At 30.6% G+C, this 24275-nt stretch overlaps 1 protein-coding gene across 4 annotated transcripts in view; it reads left to right on the top strand.

Annotated features, from left to right (window-relative positions):
- The window catches only part of LOC143233798 (putative ubiquitin carboxyl-terminal hydrolase MINDY-4), a 127294-nt gene that overhangs the window by 79710 nt on the left and 23309 nt on the right, over window positions 1-24275 (top strand). For all 4 annotated transcript variants that reach the window (XM_076470480.1, XM_076470483.1, XM_076470482.1 and 1 more), the window contains 7 exons: window positions 3399-3497; window positions 5977-6040; window positions 12192-12257; window positions 14800-14870; window positions 16740-16803; window positions 20171-20332; window positions 23919-24099. In XM_076470480.1, coding sequence (XP_076326595.1) covers window positions 3399-3497; window positions 5977-6040; window positions 12192-12257; window positions 14800-14870; window positions 16740-16803; window positions 20171-20332; window positions 23919-24099 — 707 coding nt within the window. The remainder of the gene's footprint in view (window positions 1-3398; window positions 3498-5976; window positions 6041-12191; window positions 12258-14799; window positions 14871-16739; window positions 16804-20170; window positions 20333-23918; window positions 24100-24275) is intronic.

The following is a 24275-nucleotide window of genomic DNA, read 5'->3' as shown; positions in this document are numbered from 1 at the left end:
ACTGATTATCACCATCAACAGACACTTATACTGCCCTGCACTTCTGTGCAAGGAAGATAACTATTAGAGGTTATGCATTAGCAACAATGGTTTCCTCATTTTCTCTCATTGGCTCCTAAGCCACTTGGTCCCATGATGGATAAATAAACTTTATGTATTTCACTTTATATCTGGCAGAAGTTCCACATTGTTATGAAAATCTATCTTACTCCTTGCTATATTTTCAAGCTACTTTACATCATCTCCATCATTCTTTCCTCCATAAATGTTGTCTTAGAAAGTTTCTCTCTGTGATTATGGTTTAGAAACTCTACTTAGAGAGAGCTTTCAGAAAAATAACATTCAAAATAAGCTCTGCAATTAACAATGTTAAAGCAAAAAAATGTAGTTTGTTAATTTTTTTTGTAGCATCCAGTATTATGATTTTTCAATAGAAAAGTGTCAATTATCTCAGTATACTGCAGGCTCCTGGAAGAGACTAAACCAAACTTTGTAAGTTAATGCAAGCAGAAAAATTTTTTATACACAGTTATCAATTTAAACTGAATTGGCTGACTTCCAAGTTTCTTGTATGACCATACTCTGCTGGGATGGAAAGAAAACTTTCTTTATATCTATACTAGACAGAGATAAGAATAAGAATCAAAATGATGGTACGTCACAGTATTAAATTATAGAAGGGTTCATGGTGTGATATTCTACAATCATAGACTATAGAAGTTAATGAGTGTTCTCATTATCTATAATAAGAAAATGTTGAGCCTGTGTGTTATGTGTGACCATCTTTGCTCCAAGAGAAAAGAACCTTTAAACCTGAAATTTTGTATCAATACTAAGTGGACCCTGAGGATTTGCACCTGGCTAATATTATTTATGTGCTCATATATTTTTTTTATGCAAAAAACTATGTAGAAAATAAATGTGACCTACTTTACTCCAAGAGGGGAGGAATCTAGAAATATGAAGTTTTGCACCCTTACTAAGTGGATTCAGAAGGTCTTCATCTGGGAATTATATTTATTCATGTGCATTCTTTTAATAATGCAAGCTGGTGAAAAGCTGTGGAGAAAAGAATGGTTTCTTACATTTCAAATAGAAATCACAGAGAATCATACTGTGTCAGTGTAGGTGTGACTGCCATATCTTCATAAGGAAAGAATTTAGAAAACTACAGTTTTGCACCCATCATAAGTGATCTCTGTGGGTGTACACCTGGGTATTACTGCTTACCTTATCTACATGTGTGCATTGTTTTTAATGAGGCAAGTTAGCATAAAACCACATAGAGAAGAAGTGGTTCCTTGTACAACAACTTCTAATAGAGAAAAGCCAGTGCATTTTGGTAATAGAGTTCCTATAATGGTTTTTATGTTATATTGCTTAGTAACAAAAGCATATATATGTTATATTTTTTGTTAAAATGGGTTCAGAATACACACACTATCAACCTAATAACCTGAGCAAAGTATTTTTATTAAAGATTTCTCAATATACTTATGAAACCTTTAATGAGCTAGACTGAGTGAAAGGTGAATTTCATGTTAAGAATGAAATCTTTTTCCATCTTAAAAGTTTTCAGACTTCATTTGCATAAAACTTAAGATCTCTTAAATGAGCAGCAAAAGGTTTTTTTTCTAATATATTTTATTTCATATTTTCTTTACCTAAACAATAACTGTAGCAAATTACAATGAAATGTAAAATTGAAATATATGAAATTAAATAATACCTCCATGAAAAACATTAAGTTGCAGCAGCAAAAGTCTAGCATCTGTTTTTTGTAAATTTCATAAGCAAAGCATATGATCTGCATAGCATCTCCACTTTAGGTTGTTTTTTGTTTTTTTTACTGTGTTGGTTCCCCCTGGAGGTATTTAGTAGTGAGTCCAAAATATTAGAATCTGAATCATCACTTTCCTCTCAGATAATAATCTGATTTTTAATTTTTCACTTCAGAATTTTCTAACATCAAAACCACTCCACTCTCTCAGTAACTCTAGAGAGTGTTTATTGAAAAGCTTTACTTGGTTGATGGACTTATAAGTAGCAGAAAGAGAAAATTCTCTTCTACATAAATATTTCAAGTTGTTCTGTAGTTCTTGTACCATAAACTGTTAATTATTGGAAGTGCTTAATATGGGTTCATTATATCTTGATGCTCTGAATGTTAAAGAAACTTTTTAAACTTATTTATATATTAATTAAAGAGCCAGATAAATTTCTGTAGTTTTGGGACAGTCTATCTAAGTAACTGTTATATTTGGTGTTACAAAATGCTTACTGGAATGCTACACAAATTCTTTTTTAAACACACATTTTTGACACTCAACAGGACTTATGGAAAAATTTCTAAAATATTTATTTCAGTGCAAAATAAGTAAATTATGGTCTAAGTACTATAAATTCTTATTTTTATGAATATATTTTATTTTTTTAAAGACTTTAAAACCTTCTTAGAATAGTTTAATTAAACTTCAGGAAAAAAAGATATTTAAAATTTCAAAAAATTGAGTGCTCCCTGAACATTACACTCAGCCATAACATTGTGTCTGTGTTAACAGTTCAAGGAACACTTGATATACTCTCATTGTGGTTTGTTGCTTTTGAAGCAAGGAATACTGCTTTATTAGGTACAAAGTACAGTAATAAAATCATGTAATTAAACCAAAATAGATTTTTAAAAAAAACTTGTTATTCATTTAATAGGCTCTAAGGGTTATGCAGATGAAAAGAAGTATTTTTATTCTTAGCAAAAGAAAATCCTTTTTTGCTCAGATGCAGTCACTTTATAAAGGCTATGGAAATTCACATGCAAATATTTATTTAAAGATTTGTTTAAAAATATTTTGTTTTTGTGTGTAGAACAGGCCTGTATGTTTACTAAAAGTTTTCCATAATTTCTGAATACACATAATAAATTCAGAATTCAGTATGTGTAATTTCACAAATACAAGGTCAGCCAGTTTGTTTGAGTCCATGAAAACATGATTGGTTAAATATAGTGTTGCAATGCCAAAGGATGTTTTTCTCATTTTTAATATTTTTCTCTATAAATTTGTGTGTTTTTTTTCAGTTTATTCAGAGTTAAGATTGAGCAAATAATGGGCATTGTTCATTTTCTTTCATGTGTTAATTGGTGGATTTCCTTTATGCAAAGACTGTCGTACATAGATCAACTACACAAATGTTTAGGAAAATATACTTAAGTAAAGCTATTTCCATTATTAGTTATAATTGAATGAAATTAGTTTCAGTCATGACAAAAACACTGTTCTTACTGGACATCTATATTAGATCAGTTAAAAGTTATCTAATATGAAATGTTTTAGGTTCTATGGTATAGTAAAAGTCTTTTAAAATCAAACAGTTACTAATCCTGTTTCATTTTTGTCATTCAGACTACGACCAAGTAAACGTGAAAGAAATCATGCATTAGCCTTGGCCATAGCTTCAATATTATGGAAAGCTGGAGAAAAGAAAAGAGCTGTTGTTGCTGTGTGAGTATAATATTCTGAAACTTATTGGTCTCTGGCTATGAACTAGACTTAGCTGACTTTTACCAGATTTTATTAAAAGCACATGTACAAGTATGTTGCTCATTGGTTATGTATTTAACTGATAAATGAAAAAGTTCCTGTTTATATCCCTGTCTCAATCATGTATCAGTTTATTGAAGTATTATCCAATTATTGTCTGTGAAGTATTTGTTAAGTAATCACAATGATGTTTGAACCAATATTGCAAATTGTAGCTCATTTTACATCTAATTTAGGAGAGCAGTTGCTGGTCATAACATTGCTATTTTAACTTATACTATAAACTATTCATTTAGTTATTAAATTGTTTCAAATACAGTATTATTACAAAACTGTGTGAATAGTTGTTTATGATCTCTTAGACATAAAATTTGGAATTGCCTTTCACTTAAACTTTTATATAGTTATATTTCTGGGTTTTAGTATACTTCTGCATTTTTTCTAGATTTTCTGTAGTGTACAATATTTTAGTCCTCATATAGTACACCAAAGATATTTTTGACTTACATGCTTGTAATTAACTGTCGTACATATTTTAAGCTGCAATAACAGTTAAAAAGTGGGAAGTTATTTTATTACTTTTAAATCACAAAGCATTATGCTTTTGGAGTATGTATTAAAACTTTTAGTACAATAAGCTTCATACATTTAACAACAAGTCTGAAAGTAAAGTATAAACTGCAATTTTAAAGATATAAGCTCAAAGCAAGTAACAAAACTGTTACTGTGATCATCTTAAAACAGAAATGTATGAACTAGTTCTGCTAGGGTGCTAATCTGCTTTTGATACATCCATGATCTATGCAGATGCTTTCTGTATGGATAATGCCCTCACAAGCCCTTCCACTTTCTTAATGTGGGGTTCTAGCTGTAATCTGAGAGAAGGTATATTTCGTAAGTTAACATTTTCCTAAACTGAAAATGTATTTCTAGTAATTCTTGCCTCCTTTCATACTCTGATCTTTCCTCCCAACTAAGAGCCAGTGTTAGAAAATGCAGATTGAATCAGTCTTGAAAAAGTGATGGCATTTTCTGAGCAAGGTGCTTATATACAATAGCAGGATACAGGGTACATTGTTGTAGGTGAAGAGTGTCACAAAACAAATATTGCCAAGGGCTGTTAAGTGGTGTATAAAAGATTGGAGCAAGTAAAAACAAATTGAACTATTGCTTAGATAGGCAAAGGAAGAAGCCATTGCAGTAGAGTAATAGCTGTAGTGTGAGGGAAGGTAAGTGTTATGCCAAGTGTTTGTTTGAAAATAATATTAATTTATGAATATTTGTTAATATTAATCTTGATTGTACTGTTATTTGTATTCTATCTGGCTTTGAATGAGTGTTTGTTACATTTTAACTTTTCTGCAAAATCTAGTACTTGTAATCTCCTAATCTTTTGTTTTTGAATATAGAGCAAGATAAGCTCACATTAATATGTTTCTAAATTGGTTGTGGTTATGGTTTTGTTACATGAGTTGAATTAATGTTTTGTAGTGTATCTGGTTTTTAGTAAAAGTGTGTGTTACTTAAAGATTTTGGTAATATCACTGAATGTGAAATTAACTGATGGACAGTTTTATTTTACTCTGTGACACAAAAATATCAAATGTTGTTCACCAAGTTCAAACTTTACCAGTGTACTTTTTTTTTACACTTTGTAAAAGTAGCATAAATGTGAATTCAATATTTTTAAGTCCAAACACGCTTGCAGTGAAGCAAGGTGGTATTCTACTCATACTTGAAAATGTATTACCTAGTTTTTTACATTTTGGTGTTGGACTTTATTTTTTGGTTAAAAAAATTATGTAAACTGAAGCATTAGAATCATTTTTGTTGTCAAATTCATCTTCCACCTTGTAATCATTTTCTTTAATAATAGTGACAATGCTGGGTAAGATTTTTATACAGTTTAATAAAGTAGCTGTGATTACATAGTGTAGCTTCATAACATGTCATTCACAGTATATTTGTTTGTACAGCTAACAATCATAATATCTTATAAATTTCATCAGGTGAAAATATTTCCAAATGTTATTCTTCATATTTTATGCCATTTCATAACCACAGCAGTAAGTTTACTTGATGATAAATTCTAATACCAGCTACAAACATGTAATGTGATTGAGAGTGTATGAAATTTACTTAAATGTTTTTTGTAACACATTAAAAGTTATCATCATATAAATTACCCCTTCTTTTTACTCATGGTATGAAAATATTTTAAGTTCATTTATTTTCATACTTTTGAAGTTGAGAAATTAAAATTTGTGATTAGCCAAGATCTGATTACTAATTAATTGCTAGGTTAAAATTTCAGTAAAATTATGTTACATTTATCAGAGTAAGACTTAACATATATTAAGCTTATATTTTTATATTTTCATTTTGAGTTTTTCAGGTGTGATTGAAAAATAATTTATTATACCATATTTATTTCCTTTAGGTTGTCGGGGAGAACAGTTTTAGATACCTGTGGAAAACTAAAAACTGATGGAATTATAGAGAAGGTATTTTTTAAAAGAATTGTGTTAATTTAACATCACACTGTAATGTTTAGCATTACACAAGGAATTAAATCAATAAACTAACACCTGATTACAGTTTAAGAAATATAAGAGTTTGTCATGTATTTTCACACATGTAAAATTGTTTCTTTCATTACTTGACTTCTTCAAAGAGTGAGAAATTGATTGTGAAGTTTTAATTTTGTGGAAATGAAAAAACAAGATCATATAAGTTGTCCCTGTAATAATTTTCCTCTTTAATACACATCTGATTGTAAAAAAACTAAATTTAATATTGTAATTGGTGCCAATTGTGCAGTTGTAATCCAGCCAAACCTAATACCTGAATGTAATGAACCATATAAATTATAAAAAAAAATAATTTAATACTGACTTACTTTTATTACAAAATGAAATAGTATTATAACAGCTACTTTGAGTACCCTTTATAACAGTTGGATTATCTCGATTTTGTTGTTCCATCTTTAATTAATTGTTGGTCTGTTAACAACTAGTTTATTTTCTTTCATATGCTAAGCATATCAAATCATTTCTCTTGTATTTTCATCTGAGATATCTCATTACTTTTAGAATTTATTATATTGAGATTATTATTTGTATTTTAATAAGCCATACTTTTATAATACTTTATTATCTCCTCTACAGCTTCTATGTTCACTGCTGAACTGTATGCCATTTCTCTTGCCCTGGATCACATATAAGCTAAGCAGTACTTAAATTGCACTATTTATACTGGCTTGCTTAGTTCTCTACTGTCCCTGGAATTGCTTCACATTAATTCTTACCCTCTTACCCTGTTCTCGCTGATATTCAAAACCGACTGGCCCGTTTCTCTTTAACATCTACTTTTATCCAGTTTTTCTGGATACCAGGCCACGTTGGTGTTTGCAGGAATGGATTCACCAACATTGCAGCTAAATCTGTCTGCTCTGGCACTATCACTACTGTGCCTGTTCTATAAAGGGATTATGATCCTGTATTCAAGGCTCGGCTGGGTGCCAGTTGGCAATCGACTTGGAGTGAGCGATGTGAAACCAAGCTTTTCCAAATAAAACTCTCTATTGGACTTTGGTCATCTTGCTTCCGTAAGGATTGGAAAGAGGAAGTTGTTCTAACTAGACTACGCATTGGTCACAGTTTTTTAACTCACTGTTTTATTTTGTCTGTGACTGATACAGCAATATGTTGTCTGTGTAACACTTAGGTCATAATAAGCCACATTTTACTGTCTTGCCGTTATTACGACTCTCAACAATGGCACCATTTTAAACACATTTTGTCCCAAGGTTCATCCATAAAGCTTAGACAGTGTTATTGGCAATGGTAACACTGTCTACCTTGGAAATGTTTTTAGTTTTTTAAAGGCCATTAATCTTTTTATACTATTTAAGTTGTATAATTTATACATTAGACTTTTTTTAATATGATTCACTTTTAAGAATCAAAGTATATCTAGTACTGGAAAGGCCAACTTTAGGTGACAAATGCTGTTGTTTGAACAACCTGTTAGTCATCCTGGCAAGTTATAATAATTAAAATTTTACAAGTCTTCTAAAACTTGTATTACTTTACTTTCTAAAAATGTCTATAATGTCAAATAACTCAATCAGGTCTGGAAAGGCCAACTTCAGGTGATTAAAGGTGGTTTTTAAAATTACTTATTAGTCATCCTGGCAAGTTGTGATCATTACAATTATGCGACAGAAAGTTTATTACAACTTGTATTACTGTAGTTTTTTCTCTAACTGCTCTACTAAATGTAAAAATTGGATTTAATGCTATTTATGTTTTCAGTTCAAAAATTAAACTTTGCCTTGTTTTACCTTAATTTCCTTTAATTAATTTTAATAATTTTACTTTAATTTTTTACCATGTGTTTGGTGCAGATAGCCTAGTTGCTATGTGCCATAAAACACCAAACCAACCAACTTTATTGTACAAATGTTGTATTCCATTTTGCATGTAGTTTCTAGGTTACTCTGAAGTAATTTTTCAAATTCTTTACTTTCTTTTACAATTTTTTGTTTGATACCCTTGTCTTTCCTGTTGTTATTTTGTGTTTTTGTACATGACAGTGTGAAATATACACTTTCTAATTCAGCCAAAATAATTACATGTTGTCAGGGTGACTTACTATAAATAAACATTAATGCCACTGAAAATAACTAATGTTTACCCTCTATACGTCTTGCTCATTACCAATTCATTCTTGAATGTCCCAGTTAGGTTTTTAATATTGTGTCTAATAGCTAGTTATTTTAAAGGAATTATGATGGTGTTTCTGATAATGTAGAAGAACAGTACAAGACTTAAAAGTTATTTTGCTTGTTTTGCACTCAATGATGACAAGAAAACTGACTTGTAGAGAAATATATTTTTAAAAATGTCTGGTTTGGATTGAGAAAGTTTTACATAGAGGAACGAACAACGTTTCGATCTTCCTCGGTCATCATCAGGTTCACAAAGAAAGGAAGAGGTAACTGACCGATAGCTGACCACATGTAACTGAGTATAGTAGTGGTGCATAAACGTTTTGAGTCAGGGGCCACAAACAGACTTCTCGTAACCATTGGGGACCACAAAAACGTGAAGATTAAAATCGTCCCACAGTTTCACACAAGATGGACTTCACATTTAAGAAGACACAAATAATGATTACATCAAAGTGTTTGCACATTCTTCTAAGAACTGTTATGATACGTCAACTGTCACAAAGTCAGTGTGATGGATGGTGCTGCATGTCATCTACGAGCTTAGAAATGTCCGGCTTGATGTTTGACGTTGAAAGACACAAGACTGCTTTCAGATGATCATCAGTCAGCTGATTGCGAGTCTTGTTTTTGTTCAGTTTCATATGCGAGAAAGCCTGTTCGCAGCAGTACGTGCTGCTAAACATGCTGGTATGGACAAGTGCGTTCTCTTTCAGATTATCAAATGTATCAGGCCATGTTTTGTAGAAGTCAAGCAAAACTGTTTTCTTGGTAAATAGCACCCAGTTCATCTTATGCCTGGAGATTAGTAAGTTCAAGTTGATATTCTGCTGACAAGTCATCCACTGATACACTGAACAGATCAGCAAAAAGTTTCATCAACAATCTGCATTGGTCAAAGTCATGAAACCATGAGTTGAAGGATTGAATCAAGGTTCCCAACATAAACTTGTGTGACAATGTTCTGATTTTTCTGTAGCTGTGACTGTAAAGTGGGAAAGTGCATGAAGTTGTATGATGCTGCTTGCTACTGGAACAACTGCAAGTTTGTCCTGAAAGCTGAGACGTGATTTGCAAGCTGACAAACAAGCTGATTTTTGCCTTGATCAAATTCTGATCATTCAAGTGTTGTGTCATGTCGACCAGAAAGGTCAAATCAGCTAGCCATGCTGGATCAGTCATGGAAATCACTTCTGTGTCTTTGTTCTTGCTTCTGAGGAATTCTATCACCCCATCAATCAACTCCCAGAATCTTCTGAGCATCTTCCCTCGACTCAGCCTGCGTACTTCACAATGATACACAAGGTCACCATAGTCTGAATCAGTTTCTTCAAAAAGACTTCAAAATTGACAGTGATTGAGCCTTCGTGATTTGATGACGTTAATGGTTTTCATCACTAATGCCATCAGTGTCTGAAAACCAAGTTCTTTACTGCACAGGTTCTGTTGGTGAATAATGCAGTGCAACTTCACCAGCTGTCTGTTTTGCTTTCCTCGATGCTTCATCAACAGTGCTACCAGCCTGCTACTTTATCCGGTTATGGCTGGTGCTCCATCACTTGTCACGCTTACCAGTTTTGTGAAATCCAATGAAACACTACTACACAGTCGTACTGTCTCCTGAAATAGAGCAGACCCAGTTTTTTGACCCTTCAAGGAACCCATGCCGATTAGTTCCTCTGTGATATCAAACAATAATGACACACCACGAACAAAAAATAGTAGCTGTGCTGTTGAACTGATGTCAGTCGACTCGTCCGCTGCCAAAGAGAAGTAGACAAAGTTGGCTGCTTTATTTGTAAGCTACCTTTTCACGTCTGCTGAGAGGTATGAAATTCTTCGTTGAACTGTCATACGATTCAAAGCCACTGTCTGTAGCTTGCGAACTGCTTCCAGACACAACTTTACCAATGCAGTAATCATATATTGCTTGACAAAATCACCATCAGTGAACGGTCGGCCAGATTTTGCTATCATCAACGAAATATCGTAACTGACCTCACATGTTGCACCTAAATCTGCTGACTGCTTTGAGAAAACGTTTTTCTGGTGATTCAGCACAGAAATTCAATTCGAGCTGTTCGTTCATCACCGACAACGTTGTGGGAATCTTTATGCTTCGACTCATAATGACGCTTTATATTGGATACCTTCGCCACTGCTACTGTCAAATGGCACAGCAGACAAATCACATTCTTCTGTTCTTGAACAAAACAATATTGAGCAGTCCAATCATCATGAAACTGCCGGTTTTCATCGTCAACTTTTCTTTTATGATTAGCTGCTATTTTTGTTATGAAATAATATCAAAATAGGGCTCATAAGTAAATCTCAAAGGAATGTGTGAGATTTCATAATTACGGAAATATTACGTCATTGCGCCAGTGATTAAATGCCTATGCATTAACGAGATTTGCTTATTAAATTTTCTTTATTGCTCGACGCAAATATGGAACCATCCAGTATCTAATCTAATGCTTATTCTACTATAACGCTTAATCTTCACACAGGTGCGAACTCTAAATGCGCAAGCTCTCTATGTTTGGCTTTCCCGTTGGACATCGTGGGCCACTCGGTAACTCGTTGTGGGCCAGATATGGCCCGTGGGCTGGACTTTATGCACCACTGGAGTATAGGAATGTAGAAGGCGTGCTTAGATGTTTTATTATATTTATTAATATCGGTGTAAAGGTGTTTCTTTATATTGGTTTATTTTGGGCTTGAGTTGTTGCAAAAGTAAGGCTTTAATTTTGCATTTGTTTATGTTTGTTTCTTTATTTAGTATTTGGGTGTTTTCTATGGTTATGTTGTGTTTATTTGACTTGCAGTGTTCGAAAACATGTGAAGGTGACTTTTTATGTTCTTTGAATCTGGTTTCCATTTTTCTACTTGTTTTTCCAATATAGAAGTCGTGGCAGTTATCACATTGTATTTTATAAATAATGTTGGTGTGGTGTTTGTCAGTGTAGTTTTTACATAGTATAGACCTTAGTTTTGTGCCTGATTTTTGAATAAATTTAGTATTAACTGGAATGTCGTATTTTATTAGTTTTTGTGAAATGTTAGTTATTTTTCTGCTGATGTTGGGAATGTATGGTATGCAGCAGTATATGGTTTTGTGATTTTTTAGTTTGTGGGATTTATTTACTTTTATTAGTTGATTTTGCTTTTTGTCTGGTGAGAATAGTTTTATGGCTGTGTTTATTTGGTTTCTTAGTATGTTGAGTTTTTTGTTTCTTGTGCTGAGTCCCAAGGAATGTATAATCCAGTAATTTTAAAATTAACAACGAATTAGACAAAATAGAACAGTACTTCATCAACATGAATAAGTTTCCTCTACAAACTGTAGAAAACATTATATGCACACACCTAGACATAAAGCAAAATCAACTATGGCAGAAGAAGGTCGAAACATTGTTCACTCCCCTACATGTATATTTCTTGTTTTGCCCCGTATCTACACATTCATGTTGTATAGATTAAGTTTTAAGAGTAAGAGGGCCTTGTTTTCATTAAAAGTCTGGCAAAAAACATGTTCATAGTTTGCATAAGTGCTTTGTATTTTGGAGCTTGATTCTAGAAAAGAAGTAATTTTTCTTATTGTGTTCAATATTTCATTTCTACAATATAATTTTAAAATTTGTTTTAAAGACAAACAGAATTGTGTTTACAAAATAATTGCTGTGAAACATCATAAAATTATCAGTAAAGATACCATTTCTGAAACCAAATGTTTTATATCTGTCTAGCATTTGTAATTGTTATAAGTGAATGAATGCAAACAGAGCACAGAATATTACAAATAGTAGTAATGGACTAATAACAATTACATCTACAGAAGCTGCTTATAACAGCTTATTGTTACATCTTGATATATATATATTTACTCAAATTTCTACTTGTTTCTTTTCTACAACTTGAAGCTACTACTAAAGAGTTTTGATTATTATGAAGATTTGGTAAACTACCTTTGTGGGCGAACAGAAGAGGTAAGTAAAGTTTTATGGAAGTTACCTTGACATTGCACATTAGTGCGCATGCATTTTTAATAGATTTGTTATTTTTACTTTTAATTCACTGTCAGTCTTTCTTGTATTGAGAAGGTTACATAACTGCCCCTCTTTTCTGACTTCATACTTCAGAAATATTGTATTTTTTTAACACAGCCTGTTGTGAATGTTAATTTTTTTAATTGAAGTTCAACTTCAATTAAATTGAAACTTGCTATTGTGTACTTTTAATTTTATACTGTTTTTTGTTTATCTACAAATTAAATATTGTGAAGTACAGTTATGACTTAAAATTTTTGCAGTTTATGTATCTCTATTGGCAGCTTGTTTTTATTAGATGCTTATTTTGGAAGTTGTTTTTATAGATAGCTAAACAAGAATTGTACTATATCTTGAACTTATCCTTTACAAATAGAACTTTTTATGTTAGTTGCCAAGACAACTGTTCTGCAGTATTTACATTGATTGTTAATGTAGTACTATACTTAGGTCTATAGAAATTGAGTATATTAAAAAAATTTGAGGTTTCTGTACATCATAAGTCTATATCACCATGTCCAGTCATATATTATTTAACAAATGTGAATCTTAAAAATAACCATGCATAATAGTTCTATTGCAAAAGGCCTGATTGTAAGATTTTCATGTTCAGAGAACATCACTCCTTACAGCATAATTTTCATAACCCATCTTGTGTGTAAGTACAGTGGTTTTTCAAGTACTTGTTTCAACAAACCAACTATACACAAGCCTATAGGTAATCTGATTAAAGAATGTACTGTTATGATGCTGTCTCTGATAATGTAGAACAGTAGTACAAGATTCTTTAAAATGTTGTTATACTTGTTTTGCACTGACCTATAAATTCATGCTATCTAGATTAGTAGAAAGGGAATATTTTAACAAATTTTTGAAGTATAAATCCATGTTTAGTCATGTACTGTTTGATAAATGTGAACCTTAACAATAACTCTGCAGCATAGTTTCTGTTGCAAAAGACTTGGTTATTTGGTGAGTTACTGATTTCCATATTCAGAATTATTTCAGTATGATGTATTCAAATGTCTATAAAGCAATGCTGCTGTATGTGATATTTTATTGTAGTGTAAAAGTGTAGTATACAAATTTGTAGAATGGCAAATTTTCCTTTTTTATTTTATAATGATATAGCTCATTTATAAATTCAATAATATAAATGTTTGAGAAAGGTATTTCTGTAGTGTCAGTAAAGTATACTTGTGTGTTGTGGGAAATTATGACATTCCATCTTGTTCCTCGAGTAAAAATAAAATTTTATGATTGAAAAAAAAACATAGTTTTATCAGTCTCTGAAAGAAGGACATAAAGGCAGAAACCCAAATTGCAGCTGTTAGTACATTAACCACATCAACCCCATAGAAGTGCCATGGTGTGGCCTGAACATATTTTTCCTTATAAAGACGTAATACGTGAGTGAAGTGCAAGATAATTGTTCTCATTAAGATTAAAATAAAAAATGTACACAAGATTTTTGTATTGATAAAATATTTTTCAAGAAATCATAAGATTAGTGGCAGTTTTCAAAGTTAAACCTTGAGCATCAGTTTGTCATATGCTGCCTGTGAAAATCATAATGAAACTTGTATTATTTAATGCTTGTAAAATAGTGAAATAGTTCTGAGAATTTTGCTTTCAAATATATATTTTTCCTTATTCTTCAAATAAGAAAAAAACGTTTTTCTTTCTTTCTTTTGCTCTTTGTAGAGTATTAGCTGAATGTGAAAATATTGTAAATTTAAAGTGATAAACTTCATTATCCACTTCAGTACTGAAACATACAATAATGAAAGTTATATTTTGTTTAAAACAAATATTAGCGAAACTAATAAAGTGTAAAAGATGTGAGTTATGGAATTATCAATCTTAGTAAATAGTTCATCTGTGAAAGAAGGACAGAATTATACCGAATCGACAAAAAGTATCTGAATAAACAGATATGTATTTAAAACTGTGATAAAATTCTTGCAACATTTTTGTTCATTGCAATTTTTTAGTGTAATCCATTAAACTCAATTGTGTTTAAATCTGAAATTGTACAATATGGAGTGATTGTATAATTAGATGTTCTAGTTACTTATCAGCAGTTTTATTTGTCAGTAAAGTTTTAATCTTTGAAGTTATTCACAGGAGTAATCAATGTATTAAAAGAATAAATAATTTAGTTTTTTTACTTGAAAAAATGTGACAGTTTTTCTGATGGTTTTACCTTTCACCATCACTAATTTTGGGGTTGTTTTGATAGTTTTATATTTCTGTGAGCAAAAATAACTGTTCAAATAAAATTGTAGGTTTAATATTGTGAAGTAAATGGGTAAAATATATTTGAATTATATGTACAGAAGTATGAAATTGTTTCTCATGGTTTTATTTTTATATAAAAGTAATTTAGTGTATCTAACTAATGAGAAAATTTATCATTCTTTTTAATAGTAAGTTATTAAAACAATTACTTCTAAAACTTGAATCTTTGTTCAACTTACAGCTGCAGTCTGACAATGCAAGTAGTTGCATCACTTTCCTATTTTCTGCTATTTTATCACGAGGCATTGACAGGTATGGGATATATTTTATTTGCTTATGTCATGAAAGAATTTTTTTGATCATTTGTTATCAGTTTGTAAGGAAACAAAGCTAGATCTACTTTGGAGCTAATCATATCATTATCCACTTTCAGAAATAAAGCAGTTTCCTTCTGAAAATTGCAGAAACATTTCTGATAAACTGATTTTTAATTGTGTTGGTTTGCAAAGGTAAATTAATATAGCAGGCATAATAAATACAGTGCTTCCTCAGTAATTCTGCAGGAAAATTGAAATTTTAGTGTGAAAATTTGGGATTACTATGTGCAAATGATAGTGCAAGTAATTTATTATGCAGCTTTGAGTTTAACAAATGGACAAAATACTAATCTATATTATGTGACACTGAACGTGTTAATCTCAAAACATGAGGCTTTGTGGTTTGGTTTTTGGATATAAAACTATACCATAATATTTCACACTTCTATATCTGTTGCATACATTAATAGTAATACATGGCAGTTTTATGTACACATTTTCTTATCTGTTGACTGTATTCAACAACAGTATATCTTATTTACACATTTCTATATCTGTGAAGTCCATTAGTGTATCTACCTATTTTTATAGTATTATATCTACATACTTCTTTAATTGATGCATCCATTTCACACTCACCCCAGTTACACTTTACTGCACCTGTCAAAGTTTTACTGAAAATGTATTTGAACTGCTCTTTGTTTATCTCACACTGATTAGCATAGCATAAAATGTTAGCTAATAATCCATATTTAACTATGTAAGCTTTAAGTTTTAATTCTAAAAGGCAATATTTAAAAAAATCCTGAATTTTTTCTAGTGTGATACATGACACATTCTCTCAGGGTATCTTGACTTTTCTATTCTATCTACTACTCCTCCAATAAATATAAAAGTCAACACAAGTTACTCTCTATAGAACTATCATTGCTCAGACAAGCCATAATTTTTATAGCTTTAAATTTTGTTTGGTTATAGAGCTGTTAAATAGAAAATCAGACCCATCTTGCCACACCTACCTTTCACATTCTCTGTTTCAGAATTTATTAGTAGTTCTCTCTTAGGTTTAATTAAATGTTACCTATAACCAATACAAATGTGGGGCTTTCATCTGTCAAATGACATATTATATTACATTGTTTTGAATAGATAAACATCAATTTCACTTATAATACAGTTTTGATTCTCATGGATTTTGTGTGTGAAAGACTTGTAATATTAACTGAAAGACTGTGTTATGATATACACACTACATTGAAAGTTTGAAGTATTAAATCTCTAAAGACATTGAACAAGTACAAAGAGGTCTCACGGTTGGTTAAACTGACCAAGTCTGTTGTGAGAGTTAAACAGTAATGCATTCCAGTTACATGTTCACACTTGCATATCAGTTGAAACATTTAAACAATAATGCATCCTAGTAAGATATACACAGTTTTGTACCTGTTGATTTTGTTAAACTTTCCAGGACATATAGTGTATTTTACCAAGCTTCTGAATTATATTTACTACTTAATGTTTCGTAATGTCTGAAAGTTTGTATAAACAAGGTTCAACAAATTAGTGTGTAAAATGCACTAGCCAGAGCAGTGATATATTCATAGCATTTATTTTAATATATATATGTGTGTGTATGTGTATATATATATACGTAAGCTGATTTTTTTGATTATTTTAAAATTTCAGTGTGTAATGTTTCAATGGACTTTCTTCTCATACTGCTTATGAGTATCTTTATTTCAGAATTAAAGGTTGTGTTGTTTTTTTTTAATGTCTGTTAGCTATGCACATCATTTACATAGCAGTTATATTTTTTATACAGACATTGATGCAATAATTGTTTGTATTTTGGGTTTTGTTTAAGAGTACTGAAAGACATGGATGATCCACAATCCACGTTAATTGGAAGACATGGGTATTGTACACAGGTAGATGTTTGTTGTATTTTAATACATTTAAAATATTTGAACATTTGTATGCTCAAAAGACTAGTGACAAACATCTAGTTTACAAATGAAAAGTTATGTGAAAACAACTTTTAGGGGTAGAAAATGTTGGTTTATGCTGACTATATCAAAGGCTATTCAAGGTCATGTCTTTTTAAAATTTTGATTAATATGCATCATTCTCCGTAACAAATGGAAAAAAAATTTAAACTAAAAATTGCTGTTCAGTGACTAATAAGTTAAGATGAGGTGAACATTCTCCCAACTTTATTATAAATGAAGATAAACAGTCAGAGTTGGAAATGCTGCCATATGTGACAAATGGCAACTTTGTCATGAATATTGGTGATTTCTATTCTTGCTACACAGCACTTATGCATAATTGAGCTTGTAACATGTAGCGACTGTTACATATTTCTATCATCTGTTGTAAAGGACAACATTCATCAAGGAATTGTTTGTTGTGCAAGCTGACAGCAGCCAGGGCATTCTGGTGACTAAGTCCTTGTTAAACTGTTCTTCATCTGAATTCTGTGTCATTTACAATATTGGGAGTATTTGTAGTACAATGCTTGTGTGCTGCTTTATATTATACTTTTATTTTAATACTTTTTAACCTACTGGACTCTTAAAATGTTTGTGTAAAATTCTGACCTTCCACTTCAAATCTAGATTTGTGTTAACAGTCTTTACTTAAATCTATAAATCTATGTGTGTATGTCGAAGGAGTAGGGGTACATTTGTGTCTATGACTATTGATTTTGAGTGATTTTGATAGATTTTGGTCCAAAATATTTATTATTGTCAACACCATCATTGACATTTGTGGTGTATGGTGCATACTGATATAAGTTATGAAGGATAAGGTCAGTTATTAACTCAACTTTGAATGATTTCAGAGATATTTCCACAGGACCCACAGCCCCTCATTCCATATCACAGATAGCTATTTTTCTGTACTCCTTCATATCAGAATTATTTGCCTTTCATTGAACTTCTGCTTCAACCTACATATGTTGCTTGAGTTAGACAAGAAAATTAATCTATCACAAGAGACTTTTTAGTTTTATCAATGTAATAATCTTGAAAAGAAGTTCAAAAGTGAAAAAGTTTATAAATAAGTAGATTTTCAATTAACATTTATGTCAGTTTGCTATTTTCTAAAACTTGCAGTAAAGCAGTTTTTATTTCACATTAAAATGTAATGGAAGTTGTGTTTAAGAACCATAAAAGGATGAAAGTTTGAAAATAAATTCTATTTTGGATAAAAACAGTTTAAGAAGTTAGAAATATGCACAATGTTTCATCAAATTTACTACATGGAATTTTTGTAACTTGATAAAATGTTTATACTTTTAACTTTCATTATTTAACCTCTATGCAAAGTTGCTAAATTTTATTGTTTCATTTGACAAAGTACTATGTTTTCAACTATTTTCTTTGTAAATCATTAGATATCTACTCAGTTACATTTTAAACGAAAACAGAAAGCATATTAAAAATTAAATACGCAAGTTATGAAAACTGTTAATTTCTTGACTGTCAACAATTGCTTGCATAATTACCACATATATATGTATAAATATTTTCTATGGTATGTGTCAGTGTGAGTGTATCTGTTTAAAAGTATTTCTGAATTAGAAATTAACAAGTTATGTCATCAAATACCAAGATTAATGAGTTTGACTCAACTAATTTTTAAAATGTAAAAATTAAGTTGAAAAAATGTGAAGTGGTGCTATCTCAGGACGAAGAAAGAGTTTGAACTAACCTTTGTTTGGTACATGCCTTCAGGCGACAGTATAAACGGGTAAAAGATTGTAGGGGGTATTGCAGTTAGATTTCAGGTTACACTGCACAACAAAGTTTATGCTTCTTGAACACTTTTGGGCGTTCCTTATAGGTTTTTGGCTGCTGATCATGAAAATCACATCCAAATTTGCCAGTCACGTACTGTTTCATCGATATCTTCAGTTTAACCAGGACATTGCTACAATGGAAAAACAATATCAGGGCAACTGGAATCCGTCAGTGCTTGTTGACTACTGTTGGACACTGCAACATGATGCACAGGACATTGAATACAAATGAAAATCAGGAGCAAAACACTTTTAATTATGTTGAACTTAATACCGTATTAGAAACATAAACGCAGCTAAATACGTTATTGCTGGTAAACAGTTAACTGTCTATTTCTCAGAGTTCCTATGTGATGAAACAAAACCAAAACTATATTTGTGCATACCCACCAGGTACCTGTCACAATCAGCAAAAACATTTCAGGAAGCAAAACTTTTCAAAAAAATTGATATGCAGTGTTATTAATTAGTATAGGTATAAAGATGTTCCTTTGTATTAATTTAGTTTTGGTTTTAGTTATTGTATGAGTAGAGATTCTTTGATTTTGCATTTGTTTATGTTTGTTTCACTACTTAGTATCTAGGTGTTTTCGATGGTTATTTTGTAGTTTTTTCATTTGCAGTGTTCAAAAATGTGTGAAGATGCATTTTTTGTGTTCTTTGAATCTGGTTTCCATTTTTCTGATTATTTCTTTAATACAAAAGTCATGTCAGTTGCTACATAGATGGACGTTAATTTTGTACCTGGTTTTTGAATAAATTTTGTGTTTACTAGAATGTTGCATTTTGTTAAGTTTTTTCCAAATGTTGGTTATTTTTTTGCTGATGTCAGGAATATATGGTATGCAGCAATGTAAGGTTTTGTAGTTTGTTGTATCTCAGGAGTTGATATTGTTTGCTTACAATGCTAAATTCAGGGGTTTGATTCCCTTCAGTAGACTCGGCAGAAAGCTCAATGTGGCTTTGCTATAAGAAAACACAGACATACTTCAAATGGGTTTCTCATCATCATGAGTGGTGCTAATTGTTTGCCTATGTGTAGTAAGTGTTTAAAGATATGTTTATTTGTGTATTATGCATTCCATAGGTGGGTTAGTGGTATACAGTGCTAAAATCTGAGGTTTAATTCTCTATTGTAGACAGAGCACAGATAGCTTATTATGCTGCTTTGCATTAAAAAATCAAACAAATAAGGAGTACAGCTACTTTTTTAAAGAAATTATAAGCATAATATGGTTTTTTCTTGTATGTTGTTATAGCAATGTGTAAGTGCTAAAAATACAGGATGACTTTTAACATAGATAAGTGTGAGTGTGTGTCTGTGTACAAAAAAAAAGTGAATTTACAAAAGTCAGATGTAAAAACATTATTATTTTTGCCTTAAAAGTACTATTTATTTTGTTAAAGAACAACTTCACATTAGAATAACTTAATTGCAGTAAAAATCAAAACATATGTGTAATACTAATATTTTTTATTAATAAATACAGGAAATGGTAAATTTGTTTCTTACTGGAAAGGCTATATCCAATGTTTTTGATGGAATGGTGGAACTCGGCACAAATGATAGAGAGAAAACAATCCTTCATGGGATTCCAGAAAAAAGTGACATAGGTTTTCTCTCCCTATTTGAACATTATCAGTCTTGTGAGGTAAATGTTCTAAGTTTTTTTATTATTTTTGAATATAACACATTTTTAAAATTAAATTTTTGTATTTGTTATAAAAACTGTTGATGTACAAAGATAGTTCTTCTGAGTCAAACAAGTATTCAAGTATGTTTTTCCAGTATTGATTATAATCAGTTGAAATTCTATTTTTGAAGTATGCTATTTTTATTTATATATATATTTGTGTATCTTACCCTTGTCACAAGAAAAGTGGATTTTTATGTATAAATCCAACATAATTAGAGAAGTATTCCCATTGGTTAACATCCATTCCACCCATACAAGATGAGATTTTGTTTGACAACTAAAGGCTTGAAATAATTCTTGTAATCAAATCTGTTTTAAATGAAACAAGCTGTGTTTATTGCTTGAAAATCATGTTGTACAAAGTAAATGAATGATTTTAATAACCAAAGTTTAAACTAGGCATGTGGAACATATGGGTTATGATGAGTTATTGAAATATATTTGATTCTGGCTTGCAACCCACCCACAAATTTATACTTTTTTCTGTAATGAATGACGGAAAAAATAAAATAATGAGTGCCTACAAACTGATAAAATTATGAAATTAAATTATTTTTAACAAGTAAATTATAATGAGTTCATTTTCCTTTGAATTATTCTATTTTTATCTCATTGACTATTATTACATATACAGGGATAATCACTGATGTAGTCTGTTTAACTGTATGATTAGAGCTGTTACAAAGTCATCTAAGCTAGTCATATTTTCCTGTAGGAATGAAGTTTGTACTAAAAGAGAAGTTTACTGTCCTCTAAACAGAAAATAATGGAATATAATACATCATTTAGTAGATGAAAACCTTGCTTTCTACTTGTAATAAATGATATAATATTAAAAGCTAGAGAAAACTGTAAACAAATCCTAAAAGATAAAAAAATCAAACACCTATCTCTCACATCCTCTTTCAGGATTTTTTAATAGTTCTGTCTAATGTTTAATCCCATATTATCTATAATCAACAGAATGCCAGGGTTTTCATCTGTCAAATGGCATATTACATTACATTATGTTCTGAACAGAGAATTATCAGTTTCTCTTTTAGTACAAGCTTTGCTCGCATGGAAAAGATATCAGTAATGAATTTGTAATAGTTCTTGTCACATAGTTAAAAAGCCAGGAAAATTGTGGTAGTTAAAGGAAATTGTCTGCTTTTTACATGTTAGTTTATGTTATTTGGTGCAAATTTAATTAAATATTTAATTTCTTATTTAATTAAATAAGAATTATTTATTTGTCATTACTATTAACCTAAAAAAAGTAAGGTTAAGTGTCATCTACAGTAAACAAAGAAAAATAAGAAGACAGGGATAAGTAATTTATTCCTTGTTGTTCATCTTTATTTATTATTATAAAGTAACCATAATGTAAAAATAGGGATCTCTTTAGGTTAGTTCAAGTTAGATTAAGTAAAAGAAATAATAATATAATTATGGAGTATCTCATGGGTAGCATTCAATAGCATAAGATGAGCTGCATGTTTCCTAAGTTATTTATGGCTTATAATGGCATAAGTAGTAGTTAGATAAGGTTCAATGAAAAATAAAATTTAATTATAAATAGATGTATACTGTTATAAGAGTAAAGCTACTTGTGATAAATTAATGTACTTTCATGTTACATTTGAAGTCATTCTAGAAAAAATATGAGGGTAGTTTAGATTTTAGATTTTTATTGTGATTACAAGGTTGGTCAAATTTACTAAAAATAAACTTGAAATGTATTTAAGAGGTTTTAGAGATTATACAAATGAGATTTTTGATTTTTGAGGTGAAGAAAAGTATTATTAATCTTAACACGAGAATTACTTTATACATGGACAATTCAAAACAAGTACACAATATATTTCAGTTTGTTAAAAGTACTTCACTAAAAAATGATTTTTTCATGTGAAAGACGTTATATTTACTGCTGAATTTCATGAAGATATACATATTATATTAAAAGTTAGTAGTATCAAATTTATAAATATTTGTTTGACATATACAAGTAGGTCACATGATCAGTAATACTGACTGAACCTGTACTGAGAAAGTTAAATTTTCTGTTTACTGGAGAGGCTGAAATAAATTAGAGAATAGGAAATGCTTAGAGAAAACATCTAACAATTCTTATGCTAAATGAAATTTGGTATTATTCTTTTAATATTGCCATATAAATTTAAGAACTTTAAAACTTGTATTAAAATATGGATTATTAACTGTGAATTCATCTACTGTTATGGTAGAAAACATTTTATTTTTCATAACTTTTATTACTCTCATTCACTGTTTATTCCTTTGCTACTCTATTTGTATACTTTGTATGGTAATAAAATATTTTGCTAAGGAAATCACAATCTTTTTAAATTACTTTTGCTTCATGTGGTAAGGTCTGCAAGTACCTATAGAAATTGCTATTCAACCAGTGCCCTGGAGGAAGTTGGACATGCCTGGTGTTTAAACCATTAAGTTTCATGCATTTCTCTACAATATATTTATCCTGAACAGTAAAATAACTAGAGATAAAAGAGAAACTCCAAATAAACACAACTAATTTAAGATATTTTTGCTTAAACTTAGTGAAAAATAAAGAAAATGTTGCTAACTGGTTATAATTGATGATTATTGGTTCTTATGAACAAATTATTAATCTTAATATTTCAACTATTTCCCAGTGTTACCATTGGTGAGTGCAATTTTATATTGAAGAGTGTAAGTAGTATTTATGGATGGATGGAGTAGTAGCAGTTCATGGAAATCATATAAAAGTATAAAAGCCAATTTTGTTACCATTTCTACAGTACATGGATATGTATGGCCTAAGAATTTATGAGTAGAAACAAAAAATGTGATGATAATATGTTAGCCACACTACATCTGTTATGTCCATTGTTGAAGAGGCCTTTCATCCAATTAGGACTTGTTAGGCTGGCTAGGATAGGACAGTGAAGGCATTATTCATATTATCAATTTTGTGAACAACAATTGTTATGTTGTGAACTAGATTAGGTAAGTGAATTGTAAATGTTATCAGTTTTGTTAAAGTCATTTAAAAATCTAAATAATAGCAAGGATTAATAACACATTATTACTTTTTTTGAATACTAGTTATTTTCATTTTAATTGAATTACCTTCACTCTTATTTAGAATAATTAGCAAACTACAAGCTAGTTTTCTTGTTCAGAGTGGGTCAAGAAAACACATTGTCAACAGGAAGAAAACACATACATAACTTATGAGTGAAAAGGAAGAGAAATGTGGAAAAATATGTCAAACACACTACATATTTTGTATCCATTGTCAGTGAGACCTTTTGGCCCTGTGCCAAGGCTTATAAGGCCAGTTGAGATACAACAGATGTAGAAGTGGTCTGGGTGTTATTTAAACATTGTTTGTTTCTACTTTGGATTTTGTTTACTGTAGAATATTCTGTAATAGCTTCAAAACTACTTGACATATTCAAAGATAATTAGTTGATACTTGGACATGTCATTTTTTATGAAGGTATGGTTAGGATTTTGTTTTCACTATTCACATGTTTTATTAATATATATAATACAGGTAGGATCACACTACAAGAACCCTCTAAATCCTATCTGGATTGTCCTCAGTGAAAACCACTTTTCTGTACTTTTTGCCACTTACAAGGGGGCACTTTCAGTAGACTCGGAAGGTTTTCTGTTTGACTTGTTTTACTATGATGGACTGGCAAGACAGGATGAAGAAATTTGCTTAACAATAGGTGAGTGGCAATTTTAAAGCAATTATAATGAAATACTTTTTGCTTGAAGAGATAAAAGTTGACACAATAATTAAAATATAATTTGTAATACTTAGTCCAGAAAGAATGTATTGTCTTTTAAGGGTATGAAATTTTATGTTCTTGAAATCTTGTAAGAAGTACACAAACATTCTTGA

This window comes from Tachypleus tridentatus, chromosome 12 (assembly GCF_004210375.1).
Source record: "Tachypleus tridentatus isolate NWPU-2018 chromosome 12, ASM421037v1, whole genome shotgun sequence".
Classification (NCBI taxonomy): domain Eukaryota; kingdom Metazoa; phylum Arthropoda; class Merostomata; order Xiphosura; family Limulidae; genus Tachypleus; species Tachypleus tridentatus.
The sequence above is the reverse complement of the archived record's forward strand: the minus strand, read 5'-3'. Positions and strand labels throughout refer to the sequence as shown.